Source organism: Amblyraja radiata, chromosome 8 (genome assembly GCF_010909765.2).
Source record: "Amblyraja radiata isolate CabotCenter1 chromosome 8, sAmbRad1.1.pri, whole genome shotgun sequence".
Lineage (NCBI taxonomy): Eukaryota > Metazoa > Chordata > Chondrichthyes > Rajiformes > Rajidae > Amblyraja > Amblyraja radiata.
The window spans coordinates 47,018,782-47,043,273 of record NC_045963.1 but is presented as its reverse complement, the minus strand read 5'-3'; the positions used below and the strand labels follow the sequence as shown (position 1 = coordinate 47,043,273).

The window sequence follows — 24,492 nt, the reverse complement described above, 5'->3', positions numbered from 1 at the left end:
CTCAGAAGTTGGGAAGTTATGTTACAGTTGCACGACATTTGAAGCATTGTGATCCGTTTTGGTCACCCTGTTATAGGAAAGATGTTGTTAAGCTGGAAAGGGTGCAGAGAAGATTTACAAGGATGTTGCCAGGACTCGAGGGCATGAACTATAGGGAGAGGTTGAGCAGTCTAGGCCTTTATTCCATGGAGCGCAGAAGGATGAAGGGTGATCATATAGAGGTGTACACAATCATGAAGGGAATGGATAGGGTAAATGCGTGAAGTATTTTACCAAGAGTGGGGGAATCAAGAACCAGGAGTCATAGGTTTAAGGTGAGAGGGCGGCACAGTGGCGCAGTAGTAGAATTACTGTCTTACAGCGCCAGAGATCTGGGTTCAATCCTGACTACAGGTGCTCCGGTTTCCTCGCAGACTCCAAAGACGTACAGGTTTGTGAGGTAATTGGCTTCGGTAAAATTGTGTGTAGAACTAGTACTGGTGTACGGGTTGACTGCTGGTTGGCGCAGACTCAGCGGATCGAAGGGCCAGTTTCCACGCTGTATCTCTAAAGTCTAAAAGTTCAAAGTTTAGGGACAATCTGTAATGTAATCATCTATGGATGGATAGCTTGGTTGGCACAAGGTGTAGCAGCAACCCATGCATGCACTTTCCTGAATCTAATTTAATCATAGGTCATAAGTGATAGGAGTAGAATTAGGCCATTCTGCCCATCAAGTTTACTCGGCCATTCAATCATGGCTGATCTATCGCTCCCTCCTAAATGATGCGATCCAGGCTTCCGATGTTGTGACCCCGCCGGGTGATGGTAAGTAAGTCCCGCGGCCGAATCCAAGCTCCGCGAACGGGCCGGTTCAAACTCCGCAGCCCGGGGCGGTCGAAGCTGCCACCCTCCAGTCCAGCGGACGAAGCTGTTGTTGCGGGAGCTCCGGAGAACAGGTCACCAACCTGGGACCCGTGAGCTCCCGACGTTGTCATCCACTGGGCCCGTGACCGAGCCTCCGAGGCTCCAAAGTCGGTTCGCCACCGCCGCAACGCCGCGAAACCACCACAGCCCCGAAGTCGGCCAGCCTCGCGATGGTAAGTAAGTCCTGGCTCTGCCTCCGGAGCCTCGAGTTCGGTCCCAGTTGGAGGCCGCCAGCTCCGCCATTAGGCCTCAACGCAGACGGAGACGGAGACGGGGAATACGACAAGAAAAGGTTGCATCCCCCCCGAAGGAATAGACTAAAAACAAGTTTCCCTCATCCCCCCACCCATACACAACTAAAATAAACTGAAATAAACTAAAACAACAGGACAAAGAAAACAAGAAAAAGAAAAGACAAACGGACTGCAGGCGAGCCGCAGCTGCAGGGCAGCGCCGCCACTTCTGGAATTTTGATGTTTCTTTAAAGATTTATTAACAATGATTCTGTGCATTTACCCTATCTATTCCCCTCGTGATCTTATACACCGCTATAGGATCACCCCTCAGCCTTCTGTGCTCCAAGGAATAAAGTCCTAGCTGTCCAAGCACCCTATAGCTCAGGCGCTCGAGTCCCGGCAACATCCTCATAAATCTTCTCTGCAATCTTTCTAGCTTAACGTTTCAAGAACAATTTATTTCCTGCTGTTATCAGACTCTCAAACAGACATCTCATATGCCAAAGATGAATTCATAATTTCCCAAGGTCAGTCTGAAGAAGGGTTTCGACCCGAAACGTTGCCCATTTCCTTCGCTCCATAGATGCTTCCTCATCCGCTGAGTTTCTCCAGCATTTTTGTCTACCTTCGATTTTCCAGCATCTGCAGTTCCTTCTTAAACATCATAATTTCCCAATCTACCTCTTTGTAGCTGTTGCAATGTTTTGTATCTACACTTTCTTTGTAGCTATCAAACTATATTTTGGACTCTCATTTCCTTTTCTCTTTGCATTACTTGGTGTGTTCACGTACTTACCGCAGGTCCGGTGGACAGTGACACCGGGAGCCCGCGGGTCCCTGCTGGGAGACCGCTTTTCGGGGCTTCCGCAATGGCGACTTCACCCGCCCGAGTCGCGGGGTCGAGGAGTGCCTGGAGTGGGGCCTTACATCACCGCCCGGCGCGGCTTCAACGGCTGCAGGACTTTCCTAGCGCCCGCCGGGAGCTCCAACAACAAGACCCGGAACAGGGCCTTGCATCACCCGGCGCGGCGTTAATGGCCGCGGGACAATTGCCATCGCCCGCCGGGGGCTTTGACTCTGACATCGGGAGGGGAATGGGGAGTGCAGGGGAGAGATAAGTTTTTTTGCCTTCCATCACAGCGAGGAGGAGATGCGCTGTGATGGACGTCTGTGTAAATTGTGTTGTGTCTTGGGTCTTTTTTTCTTGTGTGTATGACTGCAGAAACAACATTTCATTTGAGCCTCTATGAGGTTCAAATGACAAATAAATTGTATTGTGTATTGTGTACGGTATGATTATACTCACAAATGATATGATTTGCTTGGATAGCATGCAAAACAAAGTTTTGTCACTGTATTCTAGTACATGAGATAATAATAAACTGCTACAAACAGATGCTACACACTGCAGATGCAATGCACCAGGGAGGTGGACAGGTTGTCCTTCATGAGGGCTGCTTTGTTCTAGATGGTGTTGATCTTCTAGAGCTGCAGAGATCTTTTGGAGCTATAGTTCTCTATGTTAGTGGAAGGTATTCCAATCATAATCATGATAAGTCTGGGAATGGAGCTGGTGAAAAACTGTTCGCCCTGATTAGAGATCCAAAAACGAAGGGATATGAGACTACGTCTTTAAGACTGTGATCAGAAGAAACTTCTGCAGTCAGATGGTGAAATACACTACAATTTGTTCCACCCAAAGGAGCCTGCGGATGCATTATCACCGAGTATATTGAGATAAAAGATCATTGACATAAAACCCCAGGCAAAAAAAAAAAAACTGAGCTAAATAATCAGCCTTGTAGAAAGAAAGAGAAAACTCAAGGGAGAATCTGGTTTACTTGTGATTCTTATTTTTTATATTCTGATTGGAGCTGCAAAGCTGAAGCACTATGTTGTGCCCCCTTTCAGTTCAGTTTAACATTAAATGGACAGACAAAAATGCAGACTGCCTATAAATTGCAACATGAAGAACAGATCCTTATAGTCTACAGGAAAATGAACAGCTGGTAAAAGGATTCTCTATGATGGATGGGCAGCAGGTTTAAGTGTCTTAACATCCAGGTCTTGACAGACAAATATACTTTCTATTGAAAAAAACAGAGAAACATATAGCAAATTGTAAAATCCAACAAATCAAGTGAAAACGGCCTGTCCCACTTGGACGACCTAATCCACGAGTTTAGAAGACCCTAGACGAGTTGAAAAAATTGTCAAGGTCATGTTGACTCACCGAAGTAAAAGACCTCCTACGACTATGTCTACGACCTCCTACGACTATGTCTACGACCTCCTACGACCCCCCTCGACCTCAGTCTTCCACACCTAAGACCAACTACGACTAGCTACAAGTGGAAAATGATCACATGATAAAATGATGTCATGTTTGCATTTTTTTTCTCGGGCCAGTTACCGACCTACGACTATCTACGACTATATACGACTACCTACGACTACCATCACGACCTACTACGACCTACCTACGATCTACCTACGAGTAAAAAGGATCCGCTTTTTCCATGCCGACCTTTTTTTTACTCGTGGACATTTTTTATCAGGCTGGAAAAAACGCAGCGACCTACGTGAGGTTGGGGGAAACATTTTAAAACCTCTTTCTACAACGGAGATGCGAATTTTTTCCGTATCGTATCTCCGCCTTCTTTGCGGCCTAACATCGAGGAGCTGGCGGCCTCTTGCTGGGGATTGACTTTGGGAGCTCCAACCGCGGGAGCTTGAGGACTTAACATCATGGCGCTCACATTCCCTTGGTTAGGGACTGACTTTGGGATCTCCAACTGCAGGAGCTTCGACTGCACCGATCGCGGGATCTTCAATCGCCCTGACACGGGAGCTTCAATCGCCCCGACTGAGGATGGTTCGACTGCCCTGTCCGCGGGAGAATAAGGAGAATGAAGATAAGACTTTATTGCCTTTCATCACAGTGAGGAATGTGGGGATGCTGCTGTGGTGGATGTTTATGTTAACTTTTTTGTCTTGTTGCTTTTTTCTGGTATGACTGTATGGTAAATCAAATTTCACTGTACCTTAGTGTTTAAGAAGGAACTGCAGATGCTGGAAAATCGAAGGTACACAAAAAAGCTGGAGAAACTCAGCGGGTGCAGCAGCATCTATGGAGCGAAGGAAATAGGCAACGTTTCGGGCCGAAACTCTTCTTCAGACGGGTTTCAGCCCGAAACGTTGCCTATTTCCTTCGCTCCATAGATGCTGCTGCACCCGCTGAGTTTCTCCAGCTTTTTTGTGTACCTTCACTGTACCTTAAATGGTACGTGACAATAAAGGACCATTGAACCATTGAACATACACATAAAAAACAAACAAATAATAATATTGCAAAATGACAAAGCCAATGCCTCCAAGTCCATGTAGTTCACGGCTTATTTGGAGGTTGTAGTGTTTAATAGCCCGATGACTATCTGGCTATTGGCTGATTACTGGCTATCTAGCAAGATGGCGCCTGCAAGCGGCGACTTTTGCGGAGCACCAGAACCTAAAAGGCTTAAATACAACTTCAATCAACTCACCTGGTTCTGGAAAACGGCAGAAAACGGAGCCGTTTCGGACAAGCTGCTTGAACACCTCAAGGCTCTCGCAATTTCGTGATCTTCCACAGCTGCGGGAACCCCGGACTTTAAATTTTCCCACGCTGGCTGTAAAACTCCCGACCCGACTGAGGTACTGTATCTGGAAACCCCGAGATGACCTCCAGAGCCGACGGGCTGGATCCTCCAGGAACAACGGAGCTGGAGCTGGAGCTGCCGACTTTGAGGGAACCCCCATTCGTTACGGAGCTGAAGCTGCCGTCTGTGATGGAATCCCTGTTCCAGCGCAAGTTCGCAGAAACAGCAGGTACAGTAAACACAGTACCTGGAAACAAAGGGGATGCCTCCATTGTGTCCGGAAACGTGGCCGACGGGCAGGACTTCAGGTCAGACTGAAGCGCAGGGGAGTTTGACCCCCTCTCCCTACTATCCTACTAGCCACCGTACAGTCCCTTGAAAATAAAGTGGAGGACTTAAGGGCAAGGCTGCTTTATCAAAGGGAGCTGAGGGAATGCTCTGTGTTCTGTTTCGCAGAGACATAGCTCACCCCCAGCTCCCCAGACTCAGCGGTCCAGCCTGAAGGGTTCTCCATCCACCGCATGGACCGTACACTGGCATCTGGGAAAGGGAGAGGAGGGGGCGTCTGCCTCATGGTCAACTCTGCGTGGTGCTCAGATGTGGCAGTCCTGTCCAACTCCTACTCTCCACACCTCGAACATCTGGCAGTGAAGTGCCATCCCCTCTACCTTCCGAGGGAATTCACCTCCATCCTGACCGCGGTCTACATCCGTCTGGCACTGGAGGAGCTGCACGCCATGGTCAACAAACACCAGACGGCTTACCCCGAGGCATTTACCACCATTGCTGGGGACTTCAATAAGGCAAACCTCAAGAAATCACTCCCTAACTTCCACCAACATGTCCAGAGAAACAACTCCAGGACTGTTTGGAGTCTGTAGACTGGGCAATGTTCAAGGACTCGGCAACGGACTTGAACGAATACGCCACAGTCGTTACAGACTTCTTAAAGAAATGTGTGGAGGACTGCATCCCCACCAAAATCTTCCGAGTGTTTCCCAATCAGAAACCTTGGATGAACTTTGAGATACTCACTCTTCTGAAGACCAGACACCGGGCATTCATGTCTGATGATACAGTGGTCTGCAAGAGGTCCAGATACGACCTTGGTAAGGCCATCAAAAAGGCCAAAAGGGACTTCTGCTCCAAACTGGAGGATGAGACAGATGTTCGGCAGCTGTGGCGGGGTCTGAATGCAATCACCTCCTACAAGGCGAAATCAGGAGGCAGCTCGAATGTCGGCGAAACATCACTCCCTGATGAGCTCAATGCGTTTTACGCACGCTTTGATAGGGAGAATACTGATGTGCCTTCCCGAGCCCCCATTCGCTGTGATGGTATTTCAGTCTCAGTCATAGAGGCCGACATCAGGAAATCCTTCAGAGGGGTGAACCCTCGAAAAGCACCTGGACCTGATGGTATACCTGGTCGTGTTCCAAAAACCTGTGCGGACCAACTGGCTGGAGTTTTTACGGACATTTTCAACCTCTCACTTCTGAGGTCTGAGGTTCCCACCTGCTTCAAAAGGGCATCAATTATACCAGTGCCCAAGAAGAGTAAGGTGACGTGCCTCAATGACTATCGACCAGTGGCACTAACGCCTGTGGTGATGAAGTGCTTTGAGAGGTTGATCATGGCGCAAATCAACTCTTACCTTGACAAAAACCTGGACCCACTGCAGTTCACTTACCGCCACAACAGATCAACGGTGGATGCGATCTCGCTGGCCCTCTACTCTGCTCTGGACCACGTGGACAACAAAAACTCATATGTCAGGCTGTTATTCATTGATTACAGCTCAGCATTTAACACAATCATCCCCTCCAAGATGGTTACCAAACTCGCAGAACTGGGTCTCTGCGCATCCCTCTGCAAATGGATCCTCGATTTCCTCATTCTCAGACCACAGTCTGTTCGTATTGGTGGAAATGTGTCAGACTCGATAACAATCAGCACGGGAGCACCTCAAGGCTGCGTGCTCAGCCCCCTGCTGCACTCACTCTATACTCATGACTGCGTAGCCGGTCATAGTGCGAACTCCATCATCAAGTTCGCTGACGACACCACTGTTGTGGGACGTATCACTGATGGGGATGAGTTAGAGTATAGAAGAGAGATCGAGCAACTGTCCATATGGTGCCAGCACAATAACCTGGCCCTCAACACCAGCAAAACCAAAGAACTGATTGTGGACTTTGGAAGGAGTAGGATGGGGACCCACAGCCCCATTTATATCAACGGGTCAATGGTTGAAAGGATCAAGAGCTTCAAATTCCTGGGTGTGCACATCTCTGAAGATCTTTCCTGGTCCGAGAACTCTAATGCAATTATCAAGAAAGCACATCAGCGCCTCTACTTCCTGAGAAGATTACAGAGAGTCGGTTTGTCAAGGAGGACTCTCTCTAACTTCTACAGGTGCACAGTAGAGAGCATGCTGACCGGTTGCATCATGACTTGGTTCGGCAACTTGAGCACCCTGGAGAGGAAAAGACTACAAAAAGTAGTAAACTCTGCCCAGTCCATCATCGGCTCAGACCTCCCTTCTATAGAGGGAATCTATCGCATTCGCTGCCTCAAAAAGGCTGGCAGTATCATCAAGGACCCACACCATACTGGCCACACACTCATCTCCCTGCTACCTTCAGGTAGAAGGTACAGGAGCCTGAAGACTGCAACGACCAGGTTCAGGAATAGCTACTTCCCCACAGCCATCAGGCTATTAAACTTGGCTCGGACAAAACTTTGAACATTAATAGCCCATTATCTGTTATTTGCACTTTATCAGTTTATTTATTCATGTATGTATGTATTTATATAATGGTATATGGACACACTGATCTGTTTTGTAGTCAATGCCTACTATGTTCTGTTGTGCTGAAGCAAAGCAAGAATTTCATTGTCCTATCAGGGACACATGACAATAAACTCACTTGAACTTGAACTTGAACTTGACTGTAGGGAAGAATATTTGCCAGTTAATGGAGAGGAAAGCTTGCAGCATCCAACAATGAAATCAAGTTCCAATGGCAGACAACTGGCCAAGACCTGGACTCGCCATCATCTCACAAACAGAAACTAATGGAAACACTCAAAGGGGTAGGCAGTGTCTGTGGCGGCACAAATAGAACAAACATTCCAGGTTGTTGACCATCTGTCAGATTTGGGAATAGGTAGAGAATATCAGTTTTAAGTTGTGGAGGAAGGAACCTTAGTTCTGGTTTACACCAAAGATAAAGACAAAATGCTTCATTAACTCAGCAGGACAGGCAGCAACTCTGGATAGAGGAATGGGTGACGTTTCAGGTCAAGATCTCAAGTCCGAAGAAGGATCTTGCCCCGAAACATCGCCAATTCCTTGGGTCTTTTTCACTCCTCGTGCAGTGGAGTGGGGTCGCTATTTAGTTACAGGCAGTCGAGGGCAGCCATGGGCCATCTCCGCTGACTGGCCAATTTTAATTGGCTCATTGGAGTTTCCCGACCTAGGAAGACCTACCGGTAGGTTAAATGCCCGCTAAACTTTATTAAACTTCTTAAAAGTGTCTCCACTCCTCCCCCCCATTCTCCTCCTCATCTCTCCCCTTCTACTCCCCTTCTGTCTCCCTTCTCTCTCCTGCGCTCTCTAAAGGACCTCCGGTACTCTGTGGCAGCCGTTTACCTTCCTCTTCATCGCGCAGACAGCGCTCCTCCAGAGAGAGTGTGTGTGTGAGTGTGAGTGTGAGTGTGAGTGTGAGTGTGAGTGTGAGTGTGTGTGTGTGCGTGTGTGTGTGTGTGTGTGTGTGTGTGTGTGTGTGTGTGTGTGTGTGTGTGTGTACAGTCGGTCGATCCAGCTGGCCGGTCAATCCAGCTCGAGGCTTTCCAGGCGAGTGCCCTCGAGCTTGAAGGTCGAAGGCACTCTTCTGGACTCACGGATTAGGTCGCCCAAGTGGGACAGGCCCTTAAGAGATCACCACTAAACACCACATCCCACAGCATACTTATGAACCAGAGCAATTACTTTGCTGTAAGGCAGCATGGACCCATTCGTATCATATCCCTTCTCCTTATAGCCTTGCTACATGTTCACATATACCCATCAACTATCTTTGATTCTTTTGCCATTAACCCACATCAAGAGATAATTTAGTTTAGTTTGGAGATACGGCGTGGAAACAGGCCCTTCGGCCCACAGAGTCTGTGCCGACCAGCAAGCCCCATACACGAGCACTATCCTACACACTAGGGGCCATTTACAATTTTACTGAAGCCAATAGCACAAAACTGTACATTTGGAATGTGGGAAGAAACCGGAGCACCCGGAAAAATGCTTTCCATCTCCACCCCTTTCTGCTAAGGCTGCTCTGATGAATCAGTTTTTTGAAAAAAGCGATTGACAATAATCACCAATGATTAATCCGGATTAATCGATTAAAGTGATCACATTTCTAAACTCTCTTTCCTCTAAAGCTAGTACTAGAATAGGATGGTGCGCAAAACCGTGTTTTGTAAATAAATGTTTGGTAACTTTTCAGTCAGTTTACCCAGTAAAGCTAAGCAAAAATGTGAACAAAATCATTCAGAAAATTTGAAATAGCAAAATGTCGGATAGCTGGATTGATTTTCAAGACAAGTCGGACGTTTGGCACAACGTTCTTGTGAACAAAAACAATAGGAATTTAATGAAGTGTAAGCATTGTGAACTACATTCAAATACCAGCCATCCCCTGCGCCATTCAAATATCATCTGGAACACAAACATGCCTTCAAACAAGTCATCCATCCTGCACAAATCAGGGAACAATTCTTTTGCATTTCAACACGAATGCCTGAGTTTGTTAGAGCACATTTGACAGCTTTAGACAGAATTCTGTTTGCACCTATGGCCAAAATCAAAATCAATTTGGTTGACATCAAAAACGGCTGGAAGGCAGAATGTCTGAAAACCCCAAGTAGGAGAGAGGGAATTTATGATATAATCATTAAATTTGGAACAAATATCCAGGAAGAAATGAAGCAGGAGCTGAAAGACATGCAGGAATCTGGGTACTGCTTTTCATTCACTTTAGACGAGTGGACCTTAAAGAGAATACTAAATTTTTCTCAATTTACATCACACTGCCAAGCCCTTTAGCCTCAAGATGGTATGAATCAATAGTTGAATGCTTACGGAAAGAGGACTAAAACTGACCATTAATAAATTTGACCATTATAGAGCCAGTGTCATGACGAAGCTCGGTCAAAAATCAGGCGTTTTCCAGCAATTGTGCCAATTGCATGGCATTCACTCAGCCATGGTTGATGTGCTGCACTGGCAGCCACGTAACATGTCTGCTGATGGTGATGAAGATGAGAATGGAGAGGACGACATCTATGAAGAGAAGATTGAGGTGTCCGCTGGAGGATGAAGGCGATGATGACTCCGTCGGCGAGTGTGTTGACTACATCCGCGGATGCTGATGTTCAACTTGCTGACAACATTGCTGAATTGATTCGAAAAATCAATTGCTAAGTTTTTCCACAAATCACCCCTGAGAAATAATTTACTGCAACATCTAGTCAAAGGTGAAAAAGGACATGAGATGGCATTGATCGTTGACTGCCAAACACGTTGGAATTCAATGCTGACTATGCTAAGGCGGTTTTTGAAACTGAAAGATGTCAGATCAATAGTGCTTAGTGAACTTTGTGTAGGAAAGAACTGCAGATGCTGGTTTAAATCAAAGGTACACAAAATGCTGGAGTAACTCAGCGGGACAGGAAGCATCTCTGGAGAGAAAGAATAGGTGATGTTTCGGATTGGGACCCTTCTTCAGACTGATAACATCACCCATTCCTTCTCTCCAGAGATGCTGCCTGTCCCGCTGAGTTACTCCAGCATTTTGTGTCTACCTTTGTGAGCTTTCATCCACTCATCTTTTCCCATCTGAAATTGAATTGCTGCTGGCACCCGAGTGAGCTGAAACTTTGGATTCGATTGAAATGAGTGTCCTCGCCCTTGGGCGGCATGATTGCAACTCAGACAAAGCTGACAAAATATTTGATTTTATGCTGACCAATCTGGAGCAGCAACCTGGTGATAGCGGCAGAAAACTGTATGAAGCTGTTCGCGCCAGGATCAAGCAGAGAGGAAACCCAGGCATTTACGGACTCCTCAGGTACATGGATGATCCAATAGATTATGACTGCCAGGAACTCCCCACCAGTGATCTTGTCAAAATTGCTGGGGATGTTTACATGCGGCAGTTCTCAGAGCAAAGACCTTGAATTATTTGATGACAATGGTGAAGAAGATAATGGTCAAACTGGGCACGCTACAAAGCAAAGTAAATCAGAAAAGCTTGATGCCATTCTCTCCAGAAAGAATGTCAAGAAGCCGAAGCTAGTGGAGTCTTATTTAAACCCACAAGACATTTTGAAGATATTGAAGCGAGAAATGTCTGCCCTGGAAAGCAAGCCGAAATACCCAAGCACCCTTGAAAAAGTGTACAGAGCACTCGTGACAATTCGTTCTAGCTGAGTTGGACCGGAAAGAGGTTTTAGTGCTGCTGGCCTCTTTGTCACGAAATTGTACATATCATTGACTGAAGAGACTGTTGATACCTTATGTTTTTTTGAGATCTGTCCCAATGGCAGAAATCCCCCATGATGTTGGGCCCCCATGGAGTCCAACAAGAACGGAAACAGTGTCCCCCACGAGCATTTTGACAAGCTGCTGAGAAAAGGACGGACCGGACGGCAGCCAAAAGCAAGACAGAGTGGATGGGCCACCCGTGGCTATGTTCGCCGCTGTGAAGTAGGGCCCAGTTGGACGCTGCCTGGGGAGGAAGCTTGGAAGCCACCGATCTCGGCCCCAAATCTGGAGATTCAAGGAGAAGCGAGCTGCTGGTGACGACTAAACCAAGGAGTGGGCCAGTAGAAGAGAGACTGGGGTATTGCCTCCAGCGCCTTCAAGGTTGGCTGTAGAGGTGTCCCCTAGGACAGAGAGGCATTCGGGTGAGGTGAGGAACATTGGTTGTCGGGCTGAGCTGGCTGAGCTGGCTGAGGAGGAGGCCCTGCGGCAGCCTGGGGTTTACCTGGATCCAGGGGAGCTCCAGTACATCAGCAGAGACCTCGGACTTTTTGTTTTTCTTTTGGAAATAGCGCCAAACTATGGCGATGGGTGCAAGAATTTCACTGTGCAGTGCATACGTGACAATAAAGAACCATTGACAGCCTAAAATGTGAAATAAAAGTAAATTTGCCAAGAAATAATATTTTGTTGAAAATCACAAAAAATAATTAATTAATCCGTTAATTAGGAAGCAGCCGTACTTTCCGCCTTCCCGCAGAGACTGCTCCCTCCGCATCTCCTTGTTTCACCTCCTCCATAGGTACTTTTCCCTGAAAACACAAGAGATACAACACCTGTCCTTCTACCTCCTCCCTTGACTCCATCCAGGGATCCTGACAGTCCTTCCAGGTGAGAGGTTCACATACAGATCGTCTAACCTCAGAAGTTCACAAGTTAGAGTAGAATTAGGCCATTCGGCCCATCAAGTCTACTCCGCCATTCAATCATGGCTGATCTTTGCCTCCTAATCCCATTTTCCTTCCTTCTCCCCATAACCCTTGACACCCGTTCTAATCCCCTCATCTACTGCATCAGCGACCGGCGACCATTTCGCTGAACACTTACACTTGGTCCGACAAAGCATCCTGGACCTCCCAGTTGCTAACCATTTTAATATTCCTTTCTATTCTCATACTTACTTTTCTGTCCCGAGCCTCCTCCATTACCACAGTGAAGCCACGTGCAAATTAGAGGAACAGCATCTCAGATTTTGCTTGGGTAGTTTACAACCCAGCGGTATGAATGTTGAATACTCTAACTTTAGCTAACCTCAACAAACACTTCCCTTCCAACACCCTTCTGCTCTTCCACCATTCCCCCCCCCCCCCCCCCCCCCCCCCCCCCCCCCCCCCCCACTAATAGTTGTTTTATCAGTCCCACAGTTCGTAACAAACGATGAGCGTTTGTCGGCACTGGGCCTGTACTTGTTGGAGTTTAGAAGAATGAAGGGGGACCTCATTGAAACGTACAGAATAGTGAAAGGCTTGGATAGAATGGATGTGGAGAGGATGTTTCCACTAGTGGAAGAGTCTAGGACTAGAGGTCAAAGCCTGAGAATTAAAGGATGTTCTTTTAGGAAGAAAACAAAGAGAAATGTCTTTAGTCAGAAGGTGGTGAACCTGTGGACTTCTTTGCCACAGAAGCCTGTGAAGGTTATGGAGGCGGTCAGTGGATATTTTAATGGCAGATATAGATAGATTCTTGATTAGTACAGGTCTCAGAGGTTAGGGGGAGAAGGCCGGAGAATGGAGATAGGAAGGAGATAGATCAGCCATGATTGAGTGATGGGAGTAGACTTGATGGGCTGAATGGCCTAATTCTACTCCTATTCCTTATGACCTTATGAACGATATTAGCCCTCATGGTATCACACTGTCGCGAGCCAACAATCGGTTTACAGGGGACCTCCTTGCTTGAGGTAATCTGTTGCCGGCCCTGATTTGTCCTGGTCTTTTCTTGCTTCCATTCCCCTCCTCCCGCACCTCATCCCCCTCTGCCCTCCCCCCCCCCCCCCCCCCCCCCCCCACACCAACTACAAGCAGTCTGAAGAAGGGTCCAGCCCTGAAACGTCATGCACCTATCTTCTCCAGAAATGCTGCCTGATCCGCTGAGTTACTCCAACACTTTGTGGCTATATAGAACAACCCTACCTCCCTGGCAGCCTCTGGTCATCTGTCATTATGAAGCTTGGTCTCACCTTTGTTATCATTAAAGATTGCTGTAAAATTGTTTCGTTATGCTGAAGGGATAAATATTAATGCATGTTTATGCTTCTTCAGTAGGGGCACTTCCATTTCATCCTAGCCCAGAAGAAAGCTCACCTGCTCCATAATCATTTACTCCTGCCAGTCCCATTTTCTTGTAGCCCCACAACTTATTTCCCTTGCAGTACCAATCCAATCCAATTCAATGTCACTCTAATAATTTTTTTTTTACTATGCCAAGTAAAAGTGTTTTTCCTCCTAGCTGCATATACTGTCCAACCTCTCTGATATTTATACTGTATCCTCAGTTTTATCTTGTGCATTTCTCTCTATCAGAATCTTCACTCCAAGAAGGACAAATCAGTGTACATATCTAATCCAATCCAGTCAATCTTTTCTCTACCCTCTTGAGGACCTATACATCATTTATAAAATAGAACGACCAGAATTGGATGCAATACTCTGCTGCTTTGCCTTAATTTTGGATAGATTTCAAATATTCAGCCCTAAGAATGTTTCCATGTTTCCTGTGAAATGTAACACAATACCCAAGTGCTCACAGCATATATCTCAGAAATTATACAGTAGAATGGAAAATAGATCCAATACCAACCAATACAGCTTCTTCACTTACATAGCACCTTTCGGTTGAACAATGTAGTTTCAATAGCTGTCGTGGAATGTTGGAATGTGTCTGAGCTAAGTACAACGCTGGCAAGATTTACTATATGGATGCCAGCCACTCAGATTTATTCCGTCTCTGTGTGGGTTTTGTATCAACAAGATTATTTTTTAAAAATGCAATTCCAGTTTAACTAGAGATTACTGACAACCGTACAGACTGGTGGCATCTACTTGCTCTGGGCGCTTATAACTTACTTAAGGTCCTTCGCTATTGCAGGAAACGTTTCATAAATAAATGAAGACTGAACTCACAGAAAATATGAGTTGGAGTACTCAGGTAGGATAGCAAGATGGAAAATAATACAAAATCTCTTATCAGGAGTCAGAAATTAAATATGCAAGCATATGTTATTCTTTCAGGAACTTCACTTGATATGAAAGGAAGCAGGATTTGGAGCCATGCCAATATGCTACCAAACAAGAACTCAGCTGTGTAAAATGGCTGGAGATATTCTTCACACAAATACAAAGTGATATCACTGTCATTCTCTAGGCACATTTCAGAAGTATATGTGTACTATAATAGCCTACTGTTATTTCAAAAGGTGCTTCAGTGCCAACAGAAATATAAGTAAAATCTGTTCATTCAGCTTTCAAATCAAGCCCGCGGTATCTATCCATAACACTATTTCAGCCATTATCAAGTGTAGTGAAACCATATATTACAGTCTGGGCTAGGTGTGAACATGTAGAACACAGATCCAAAGAAAATCTTTCCAAATGTTCCCACTTGCCTATGTCCCCCTCCACCTCCCAAAGAATGCATCACAAAGAAGATAAGGTTACTGTATTCTCCGTACCTGGTGGGCGAGGGAAATGGCACTCCCCGGTCGTAGGGTCAAATTCCTGGATTTCATCAGCGCAGAAGCACAGGAAGGAGCCTTCCACGTTTTCACAAAGAGCTGCTGCACACACTCCACTGATCATTTCGCATTCATTTACATCTGGAAATTATCGCAGCAACAACATTAATTGGGTAAGGGATTAGCCCACACACAGCGCACTGATCCATTACAACAATTCAAGATGGACTGAAGTTACCGCTGCAATAATGAACTTAAAGGCAATCTCAGTTCTGCCTATCATCCTCATATACAGTCTGCATATTACTGTTTCAATACCTCTCGAGTCAGACTCTCTGTTAAACGGTGGGGATAGGCACTTGGAATATTTTGAAAATTTTATAACTCATCACAATCTGAGCCCAGTGCAAAATAAGGTGGTGGTGAGAAGTTATCCTCTTTTTTGACATAAAACTCTTAAATCTTTTTCACAGGAATGAAAGTGACATTCCCTGGGGGAACTGAACTTCCAGATCTTGGATTAGATTCAAAAAGCAACTTTGAAAACTCTGGTTACTGAAAGATGCAACCTCCACAAGAAGTCAACAAGGACCCAGGACACATGTGCTTCCTCTTCCAGGCCCACCAAGGCATAGACCCACCAGGTGGTCATCTGGCCTAGACACAAACTACCAGCCCCAGCAACACACATTGGGTCAGAGTGCATGTCTTTTCGGGATTTTTCTTTCTCAGGACTATCAACAGATCCAGAACAAAAGACCACCTAACACACTTGGACATGGAATTACCACTGAATTGCTTGCAGTAACTACATTTTATCACCTGATCTTAAATATACAGACACAAAATATAACAGCTTGTAGATCAGTGATGAGTCTATCAAACAAGTCCGTTTATTGGAGGCCTTAACAGTGCACATTGTGAAACACTTTGCGTTCACTCAGTGTTTTCTGCTGCACACTGTTAAGGCGTTCAATAAACCGACAATCGATTGACTCACCATTGATAGACCACCCATAGACTCACACGAGCTGTTTTATTTTGTGTCTGTGGGTTATGATGTTTCCTGTTTCTTTAGCCAAATGAGCAAAGATGTGCATGGAGCTTTTATACTTCATTTAATGCCTTATTAAGTGACAAAAAAAGGACACAAAGTGCTGTAATAACTCAGCAGGCCATGCTGTATCTTAGAAGAACAGAAAGTTGATGTTTCGGGTTGAGATCCTTCTTCAGGCTGGCCCGACTCATCTGCTGAGTTAAGGGGCTGTCCCACTGCGGCGACCTAATCTACGAGTTTAAAAGAGTTTGCGCTCGACTCAAACTCGCAGCAGGTTGAGGAAAATGTTTCTGCATGTTGAAAATTTTGCCGCAAGTAAAAATTGTTCGGTATAGTTCTTTTGAACTCGTAATGTAGTGGAGTGGGGTCGCTAGGCAGTCGCTAGGCAGTCGAGGTAGCCGTAGGTAATCTTTGCTGACCGGACATTTTAATTGGCTCATTGGAGTTTTCAGAACCAAGGAAAACCGGCCGGTAATGTTAAATGCCCGCTAAACTTTATTAAAAGTTGTCTGGCTTCTTAAACGTGTCTCGACTTCTTCTCCCCCCCTTCTCTCCCCTTCTCTTCCCCTCTCACCCCTTCTATCCCTCTCCCCTTCTATCCCCCTTACCGTAACTGTGCCAGCCATCTTTTACCTTCCTGTTCATCACGGGTGTGAATATCAGACAGCGCTCCCCCGCTTTCCCTGGCCCCCGCCTTTGCGATGTGTTTGTGTGGGAGTGTGTGTGTGTGTGTGCGGTCGGTCGATCCAGCTCGAGGTTTTTCAGGCAAGTGCCCTCGAGCTGAAAAGTGGCGTTAGTGGTACAGGCCCTTTATTCCAGCACTTCGTGTCCGTTTGCGTATTAACCAGCTTGGATCTGGGGATGCCAAATTGAAATATTTTCTTTATGCCGCGTGACTTGGTGCTGTGGAGAAGCAAAGGGATTTACAGTAGGTGTCTATCACTCAAACCACTGCATAGGTAGAAAAATAAATCAAATCGTCAATGGAATTTTGGTCTTTTCTCAATGGGAACTCAATTCAAATAGGTGGTGGCAATATTTCAGTTGCATAAAACTTTGCTCTGACCCATTATAGGAGTGTAACAAGTAGAACATAGAATAGAGCGTAGGAATAGTGCTTTGACCCACAATGTCTGTGCCGAACATAGTGCCAAGAACCACTTTTATCTGCCTTTATATCATTTATATCACTTCATTCCCTGCATATCCATGTGCCTACCTAAAAGTCCCTTAAACGCCACAATCGCTTCGGCCTCCACCACCACCCCCTGAGAGGTTGAGACAATGGCATTCCCTTGCAACTTCTATCCTTGTTCTTCCATGTGATCGTTCTATTGTGATGTTTCTCCAAATGTTCTTGAAATAATTTAATATATTGCAGGAAATGCCAGGCTGTGCCAGCCAGGGTAATTATAATTATACAGGGCTTTTATGCGACCAGCATGCATTTCCATTCATGTGTAGTTTGTGCCTCTGGAGGAATATATGCTTGCCTTTCATTGCAGGACCATTCTGCCCTTCTTGCCTATTCTGGCTTTCGAAAAGATCTTGACTGATCTTATACCTCAGCCCCACATATGTAGTGTACAAGACGTTGGTGAGACCACATTTGGAGTATTGTGTTCAGTTTTGGTCATCCTGTTATTGGAAAGATATTGTTAAGCTGGAAAGAAGAGGATATTGCCAGGACTGAGGTTGGACAGGGTACACATTTATTCCCTAGAGCGCATGAGGAGGGGTGATCCTATAGCGGTGAATAAGATCATGAGGTGAAAAGATATGGTACATGCACAGAGCTTAGTTTAATTTAGTTTAGTTTAAAGATACAACATGGAAACAAGCCCTTCGGCCCATTAAGGACACGGCGACCATTGATCTCCCGTACACTAGTTCCATGTTTAGTTTTAGTTTATTGTTACGTGTACAGGGAACATTGATTTTGTTGCATGGTATCCATTGCTGAGGGCCACTTTTTCACACAGATGGTGGTAAGTACCTGGAATAAGCTGCCAAAGAAGATAGTTGAAGCAGGCACTATAACAACATTTGGACAGGTACATTGATAGGAATGGTTTAGAGGAATATGGGCCATACTCAGGCAGGTGGGACTAGTGAGGATGGGGCATCCTGGTGAGGATGGGCAAGTTGGCTGAAAGGCCCGTTTCATTCCACACCCCATCTTTCTCCAGGAGAAGTGAGTTGCATTTCACAAGTAAGACTAGAAAGATATACTCCTCTTGTAATACCACTGCATTGATCCGGTCCATAGCTTTAAGAGCTGAGTAATGAGGATAATTTACAATCGATGGACTAATGATTCTTCCTGGTTAAAAGGAAGTCAAAGAACCTTAAATCATGTATTTAAAATGTGTTGGAGGAACACCTGTGCAAATGAGGGAATCAAGAGAACACTTTGGAGTGAAATCGGGAGGCACATTTTACTCTCAACTTTGTATTGAAATCTGAACATTGCTCCTGAAATGACTGTGAAGTTTGCATCCATGACTGTGTGAATAGATGTGAGTTGGGTGAGGGACACAACGAGATTTGGGATCACAGACAAGTGAGCCCAGTTCAGGTACAAGTGATGCAAGATTCAGTGAATGGCAGAAAGGCGTGAATGGCCTTTCATAATAAGTTGTGAAATGCGCATGTTGATAGGAAGGACATTATATCTCCACTGTGCACTCTCCTCTGTAAGGCAACTTTCATCCTCTCAGTCAAGTCCTAACAGACAGCATTGGAGGTCGAGATGAATGGTAAAGGAAGGAAGGACAATGCTGGCAGAATTGTGAATGATGCACTGCTGAGCTTGTGACAGATGGACTGCTATTTACGCCACTGAATCACATTCTAGAGTACATTTATTTTCCGTTAACGGTTAATGCCACCCAAGAGGCCCTCCATTTCCAAAACTAGCAGCTAGCAGCAGAAGATCTTCAGATTGTAAAAAGACAGCAATAAGATCATCTATTCTTGGCTTAAAAATAGAGCAATAAATAGGCTATTTTGGGCTTGCCATTAAAGTTTGAATTGACCCCGGCAGGTTATATTACACTGCTTCTAATGTGTGTATGCTGCATGCCATACAGAGACTGATATGGACTGATACTACTTTAAGTACTCTGCTATCATAACGTTTCAGACCGAATTTGGAGGAAGTCCAAAGCATCAGTGCGGCAGCAGGCTATTTGGCCCTAGAGACTGTCTGGACATTCAGAGAGAGATGGGTTGATCTAGCCTAACTCCTCGCCTTGCAGCAGCCCCCCCCCCTCAATTTGCATATCTCCTAATCCATTAAGAAACCATCATTCAACAATTTAAAATGAACAACTGACCAAATATGAATTTGTTATTTGCAGACAAGAATTTCAAATTCCAATCACTCCTGTCTGCAGAACCAGTGGAATTGCTTCCCCCGTTAGATCCTCAGTCATTTGAAAGTTCGATCAAAGCACCTCTAAGACCTGGATGCCAACCAGTGAAGCTAAACTTTCAATAGAATAGTGAGGATGGCAATAAAGAAAGGATTGGAAAGCAGAAAGTAGTGATATTGTGAGAGGGCATCAGCTGTAATATAATGAATAAGATAATAATGATTAATTGTGCATGTTACTGTCCAAAATTAACTCATGTCAAAATGCTTCTTTTAAACTGCAGGCCAAGATGGCACAGTGGCGCAGCTGGCTGAGCTGCTGCCTCACAGCTCCAGTGGGCATGTTTTGATCCTGACCACGGATGCTGTTGTGCGGAGTTTGCACGTTTTCCCTGTGACCGTGTGCATTTCCGCCAGGTTTGCTCTGGTTTCCTCCCACATCCAAAGCTGTGTGGGTTTGTAAGTTTCGAAAATCACTGCGAGTGTACAGGGAGCAGATGAGAAAGTCGGACAACATAGAACTAGTGTGCAAAGGTGATCGATGATCAGTGTGGACTTGGTGGGCAACAACTAAACTCTCAACTCAACCACAGGTTCCACCAAGACAATAATTAATGTATTTCCACGCTTCAGCCATGGGAGGCTTAAGGCCGTGCTGGAGAGGTTTAGACATACTTTTTTGAAACAAGCACAGCAGCTGTGAAAGATTTCCATTTTTGTCTGTGACCCTCTCAGTTTGTCTGCTATTTTTCTGGGCAGGTGCTCTCTGTCTTTGGAAAAAAAACCCTGACCTCAATCACCTTATTTATTTGAGAGGTGGTGCCCTGTGTCAGCCACAGTGCAGAGCAGGGCAGGGGCTATGAACGTCCCAAGAAGAACCCCCCACTTTTACAGGAATTTCAATGTCTCTAACTGGGTACTTCAGTCATTCTAACTAAGCCTGCGGTTTGTGCAGCAGCACACAGGCAAAGAACTGATCGACACTTCAGTTGTACCATGTTCCAGAATGTAATTGGAGCACTGGGATTTCTCACTTGAGATATATACTGTACATCTTGACAGTGCGAGGAGTATTTAGCCAGTTAAAGCAATTTTTTTTCTTTAATAGTCTGCAAAACGAGCCAAATGTCTACAGAGCTTTTTTGCTTAAGAAGGTATTTTATCGAGCCACGCAGAGTGTGCGTATTAAACAGCAGACAGAATTTCCGGCTATAGGTATTTTGTGGTCACCTATTTCTCAGCCGAGTTAAGTTCCAGACTTGTATTTCATCCTTACAGATTTACATTTTCATCTCTTCTTTTTAACAAATAAACCCAGCTTTCACATTGGATTAATTATGCTTCATAAATGTCAGAAAGTAAATTCCATTTGACGAGCTTCAGCAGCAGCAGCTGCAGCAAAATACAAATTATCACCCTCTTCATGTGTAATAAGCAGGTTCTTTTTTTCCCCCCCTAAAGTATTCGGTTTCTGTAGCTTTAAGATGGCTTTTAAGATTGCTGTACTTCGCCGCGTTGCCAAGACTATTCGCCAAGGCCAATATAACCGAAGAACTGTCGTCCTCTCACAATTTTCCAACAGCTACGTTCTGAGAGAAATGATTTGATCTTGACCTGGATGAGACGCTGCCAAGTTACAGATGTTCCTTATTCCCCCCACAGGCAATGGTTTGATTAGAAAGTTCTGTCAGGATTCCCAATGGCAATCATCACTATCAAGGCATGCTTTATTCTACCTTCTGCGATTGACCAAGGACATTGCAAAAGCATGTGTGCGGAGGATGGATACTTGGGCCAGATACTGGAGATACAGCGTGTGCTGTACAGCAGCATCGCTGCACCGGCTCACAAGCCTCATGAAGAGAATGCCAAACTTATACACCCTCTACACATTCAGTCTTTCCTAACGTCACTTCTGAAAGGTGGAGTGTTGGCGCTGTGCTCACCATGCTGCCTGCCGGCTAGCACCCAGCTGAGCAAACTCATGTCTGGCTTGTGCTTGGTTTGGAGACCACCTGTGATTGCCAGGTGCAGCAGGCTGGCTGCATGGGGAAACAGATGATCTAAGCTGCAGCCTGAATTCATGCCTCAACAAAAATTTCAGTTACACTATACATCTTAAAAAAAAGGGCTATTGAAAGGGGCCAACTCTAATTTTAAGAAGGAACGGGTGGCGTTTTGGGTCGCGACTGGGAAAGGGTCTTGAACCGAAACGTCACCCATTCCTTCTCTCCAGAGATGCTGCCCGTCCTGCTGAGTTACTCCAGCTTTTTGTGTCTATCTTCAGTTTAAACCAGCATCTGCAGTTCCTTCCTACACTAATTCTGAGATCCTGCCCCCCAGTCCTTGACTCCTTATTGACCAGAAACAATGTTCTCCATGAACTCCAACAAATTTTCTCCTCTTTATTTTGAAAGCGGAAATCAACTTACTCCTTATCCTTTCACATTTCTGGGAAAACAGCCCTAGGAGGAGTAATTTTGGGCGACAAGGTGGTGCAGCAGTAGAGTCGCTGCCTTATAGCGCCAGAGTCTCGGGTTCGATCCTTACTATGGGTGCTGTCTGTGCGGAGTTTGTACGTTCTCTCCGTGACCGCATGGGTTTTCCCCGGGTGTTCCTGTGTCCTCCCACACTCCAAAGACGTGCAGGTTCCTGTTCATGACTTTGTAAACCTCTGTAAGGTCACACCTCAGCTTCCTATGTCCAAGTGATAATAAATCCCGCCTATCCAATCACTCCTTACAACTACAGCCTTCTACTTCAGGCAACATTTTGGTGAATCTCTCCTGCACTCTTTGTATTGATAAAACATAATTCCTGTGGTTTGGCGGGCAGAACTGAAAACAATACTCTAACTGCAGTCCGCCCATTGTTCTGTATAACTGCAAATCTTGCATTCAATGCCTGGATGTATGGAGACAAACATACCAATTGGCTCTTCCCTCCCCTGTCCACAGGTGTTGCTGCTTTCTGGGATGTGTGGACTTGTACCCCAACGTTTCTCTGCACATCAACATTGCTAAGGTCCCTGCTATTTATTATACATGTCCTAACAGAATTTGACCTTCCAAAGTACAATATCTCGCAACAGTCTGAATTAAATTGCATCTATCAATGCTCCGCCCAACTTTCGCACTTTTGCATCTCTTTACCTTGAAACAATCTTCTTCATTATCTGTGACTTCACCAATTTTTGTGTCATCTGCAAACTTATTAATCAGTTCACCTGCATTCTCATCTAAAACATTTATATACAACAACAAAAATCCCTGCACTGAATGTGTGGTGACCATTTATCCAGACAGTAAAGCATCCATCCAGAAACACAACTTTCTAGTTAGTATAACCCAACCAATTTGTATCCAGTCCAGCCTTGTAGGATGCCTCCTAGTACATTAACCTTCTTGTCTAGCCGTGTCATGAGCCTTTCTAAAGTTTATATTGACGCCATCTATCATCCTGCCTTCAGCACCTCAAAACATTTCAGTCAGATTTGTGAGACATTACCTCCCTTGTACAGGAGCTGCAGTTTAGTTTAAAGGTGGTAAGGCATCATGTGGAAAAGAACAGGTACTCACCAACACACCCTCTTCCATCCAGTAGATCCTGATAGCCCTGGTCACAGAGGCAGCGGAAGGACCCAACTGTGTTTTGACAGAAACCATGACCATTGCAGATGGCATCACTCGTGCATTCATTAACATCTGCAAATAAAACAATGTAATGATCAGTCTAGCCCTATTGAATAAAAAAATGGTTACAATAATAGTCAGTAAATGATGGGGGTAAACAGGAGCGAAAGACTGCAATACGTTGGAAGATGTGACGTTGATTTGTCAGGCTAAAGGTTCAAAATCCATGCCAGAACTGGCATTGAATTCAAAATTCAAGGAGACTGTAAATATTTCTGTACAATCTGATGAATCGCAGTGAATGTAGTGAACTGAAGACACGTGAATAGTTCTGTGTGGCAAAATAGCAGGATTGGGGATCAACATTATTAATTTAAATTGATGGCCAGCGGGATGTGGACTCACAGAAAATTGAAATGGCTGTGGAAGAAACTTATTGATATTTTATAAATAAGTTAACTCAAGTGAAAATTAACTTTTCAGATTATTTTCTTGTCTCTGCAAGGAACAAGGCAATATAAAATTAATAAATAATGCAAATGTTTTAATCTTCAACAGTAATCAACACACAATAAAAACTTAAAATAACTGTGATTACATATATTAATAAGTCATTTACTGTAAATTGAGCATTCCATTTCCCAGGAACTACATACAGTTGCTGATGAGTTTATACACAATAGACAGATTGAGGGTGGCACGATGGCGCAGCACTAGAGTCGCTGCCTTACAGGTTCAATCCAAACTACAGGTGCTGTCTGTGTGGAGTTTATATGTTCTCCCCGTGACCGGCATGGGTTTTCTCCGGGATCTCTGGTTTCCTCCACACTCCAAAGATGTACAGGTTTGTATGTTAATTGGCTTGGTAAAATTGTAAATTGTGCTGAGTGTGTGTAGGATAGTGTTAGTGTGCGGGGATCGCTGGTCGGCGCAGACTTGGAGGGCCAAAGGGCCTGTTTCTGCGCTGTATCTCTAAACTAAACCAAAGATTAAATCCATCCACAGCAACCATGTTTCCCCTGCAGCTAAACCACAACACTTAATTCAATACAATATTGTAATGTTAATGTGTAGGACAGCGTACTAGATCCTCGTGAGTAATAAAGGCAATCCGCATGGTGGAGGCTTCCAATGGTAGATACTGGAATTCTTCAAGTTTCTACACTAAAATGCAAATGGTTTAAGCTGTGCCATTTGGCAGCGGTACTATGGCAGGAGATGCTCTCTGCAAAGTGTCTGGCACTGTCAGTGAAACAAACCTGTTATGTGGATACTGAGTAAAGAATGGCTCAGTGTTTGAATGCATCAAGAAATTCCAGTAGGCAAATGCCAAATGTGAGTTCTTTCATCACAGCTCAGAAAGCAGCAAT

At 45.1% G+C, this 24,492-nt stretch overlaps 1 protein-coding gene across 7 annotated transcripts in view; it reads right to left on the bottom strand.

Annotated features, from left to right (window-relative positions):
• Window positions 1-24,492, bottom strand: part of ltbp1 (latent transforming growth factor beta binding protein 1) — a 285,919-nt gene that overhangs the window by 55,004 nt on the left and 206,423 nt on the right. For all 7 annotated transcript variants that reach the window (XM_033025818.1, XM_033025817.1, XM_033025819.1 and 4 more), the window contains 2 exons: window positions 23,069-23,194; window positions 15,055-15,198 (listed from right to left, as the gene is read on the bottom strand). In XM_033025818.1, the coding sequence (XP_032881709.1) occupies window positions 15,055-15,198; window positions 23,069-23,194 (270 nt within the window). The remainder of the gene's footprint in view (window positions 1-15,054; window positions 15,199-23,068; window positions 23,195-24,492) is intronic.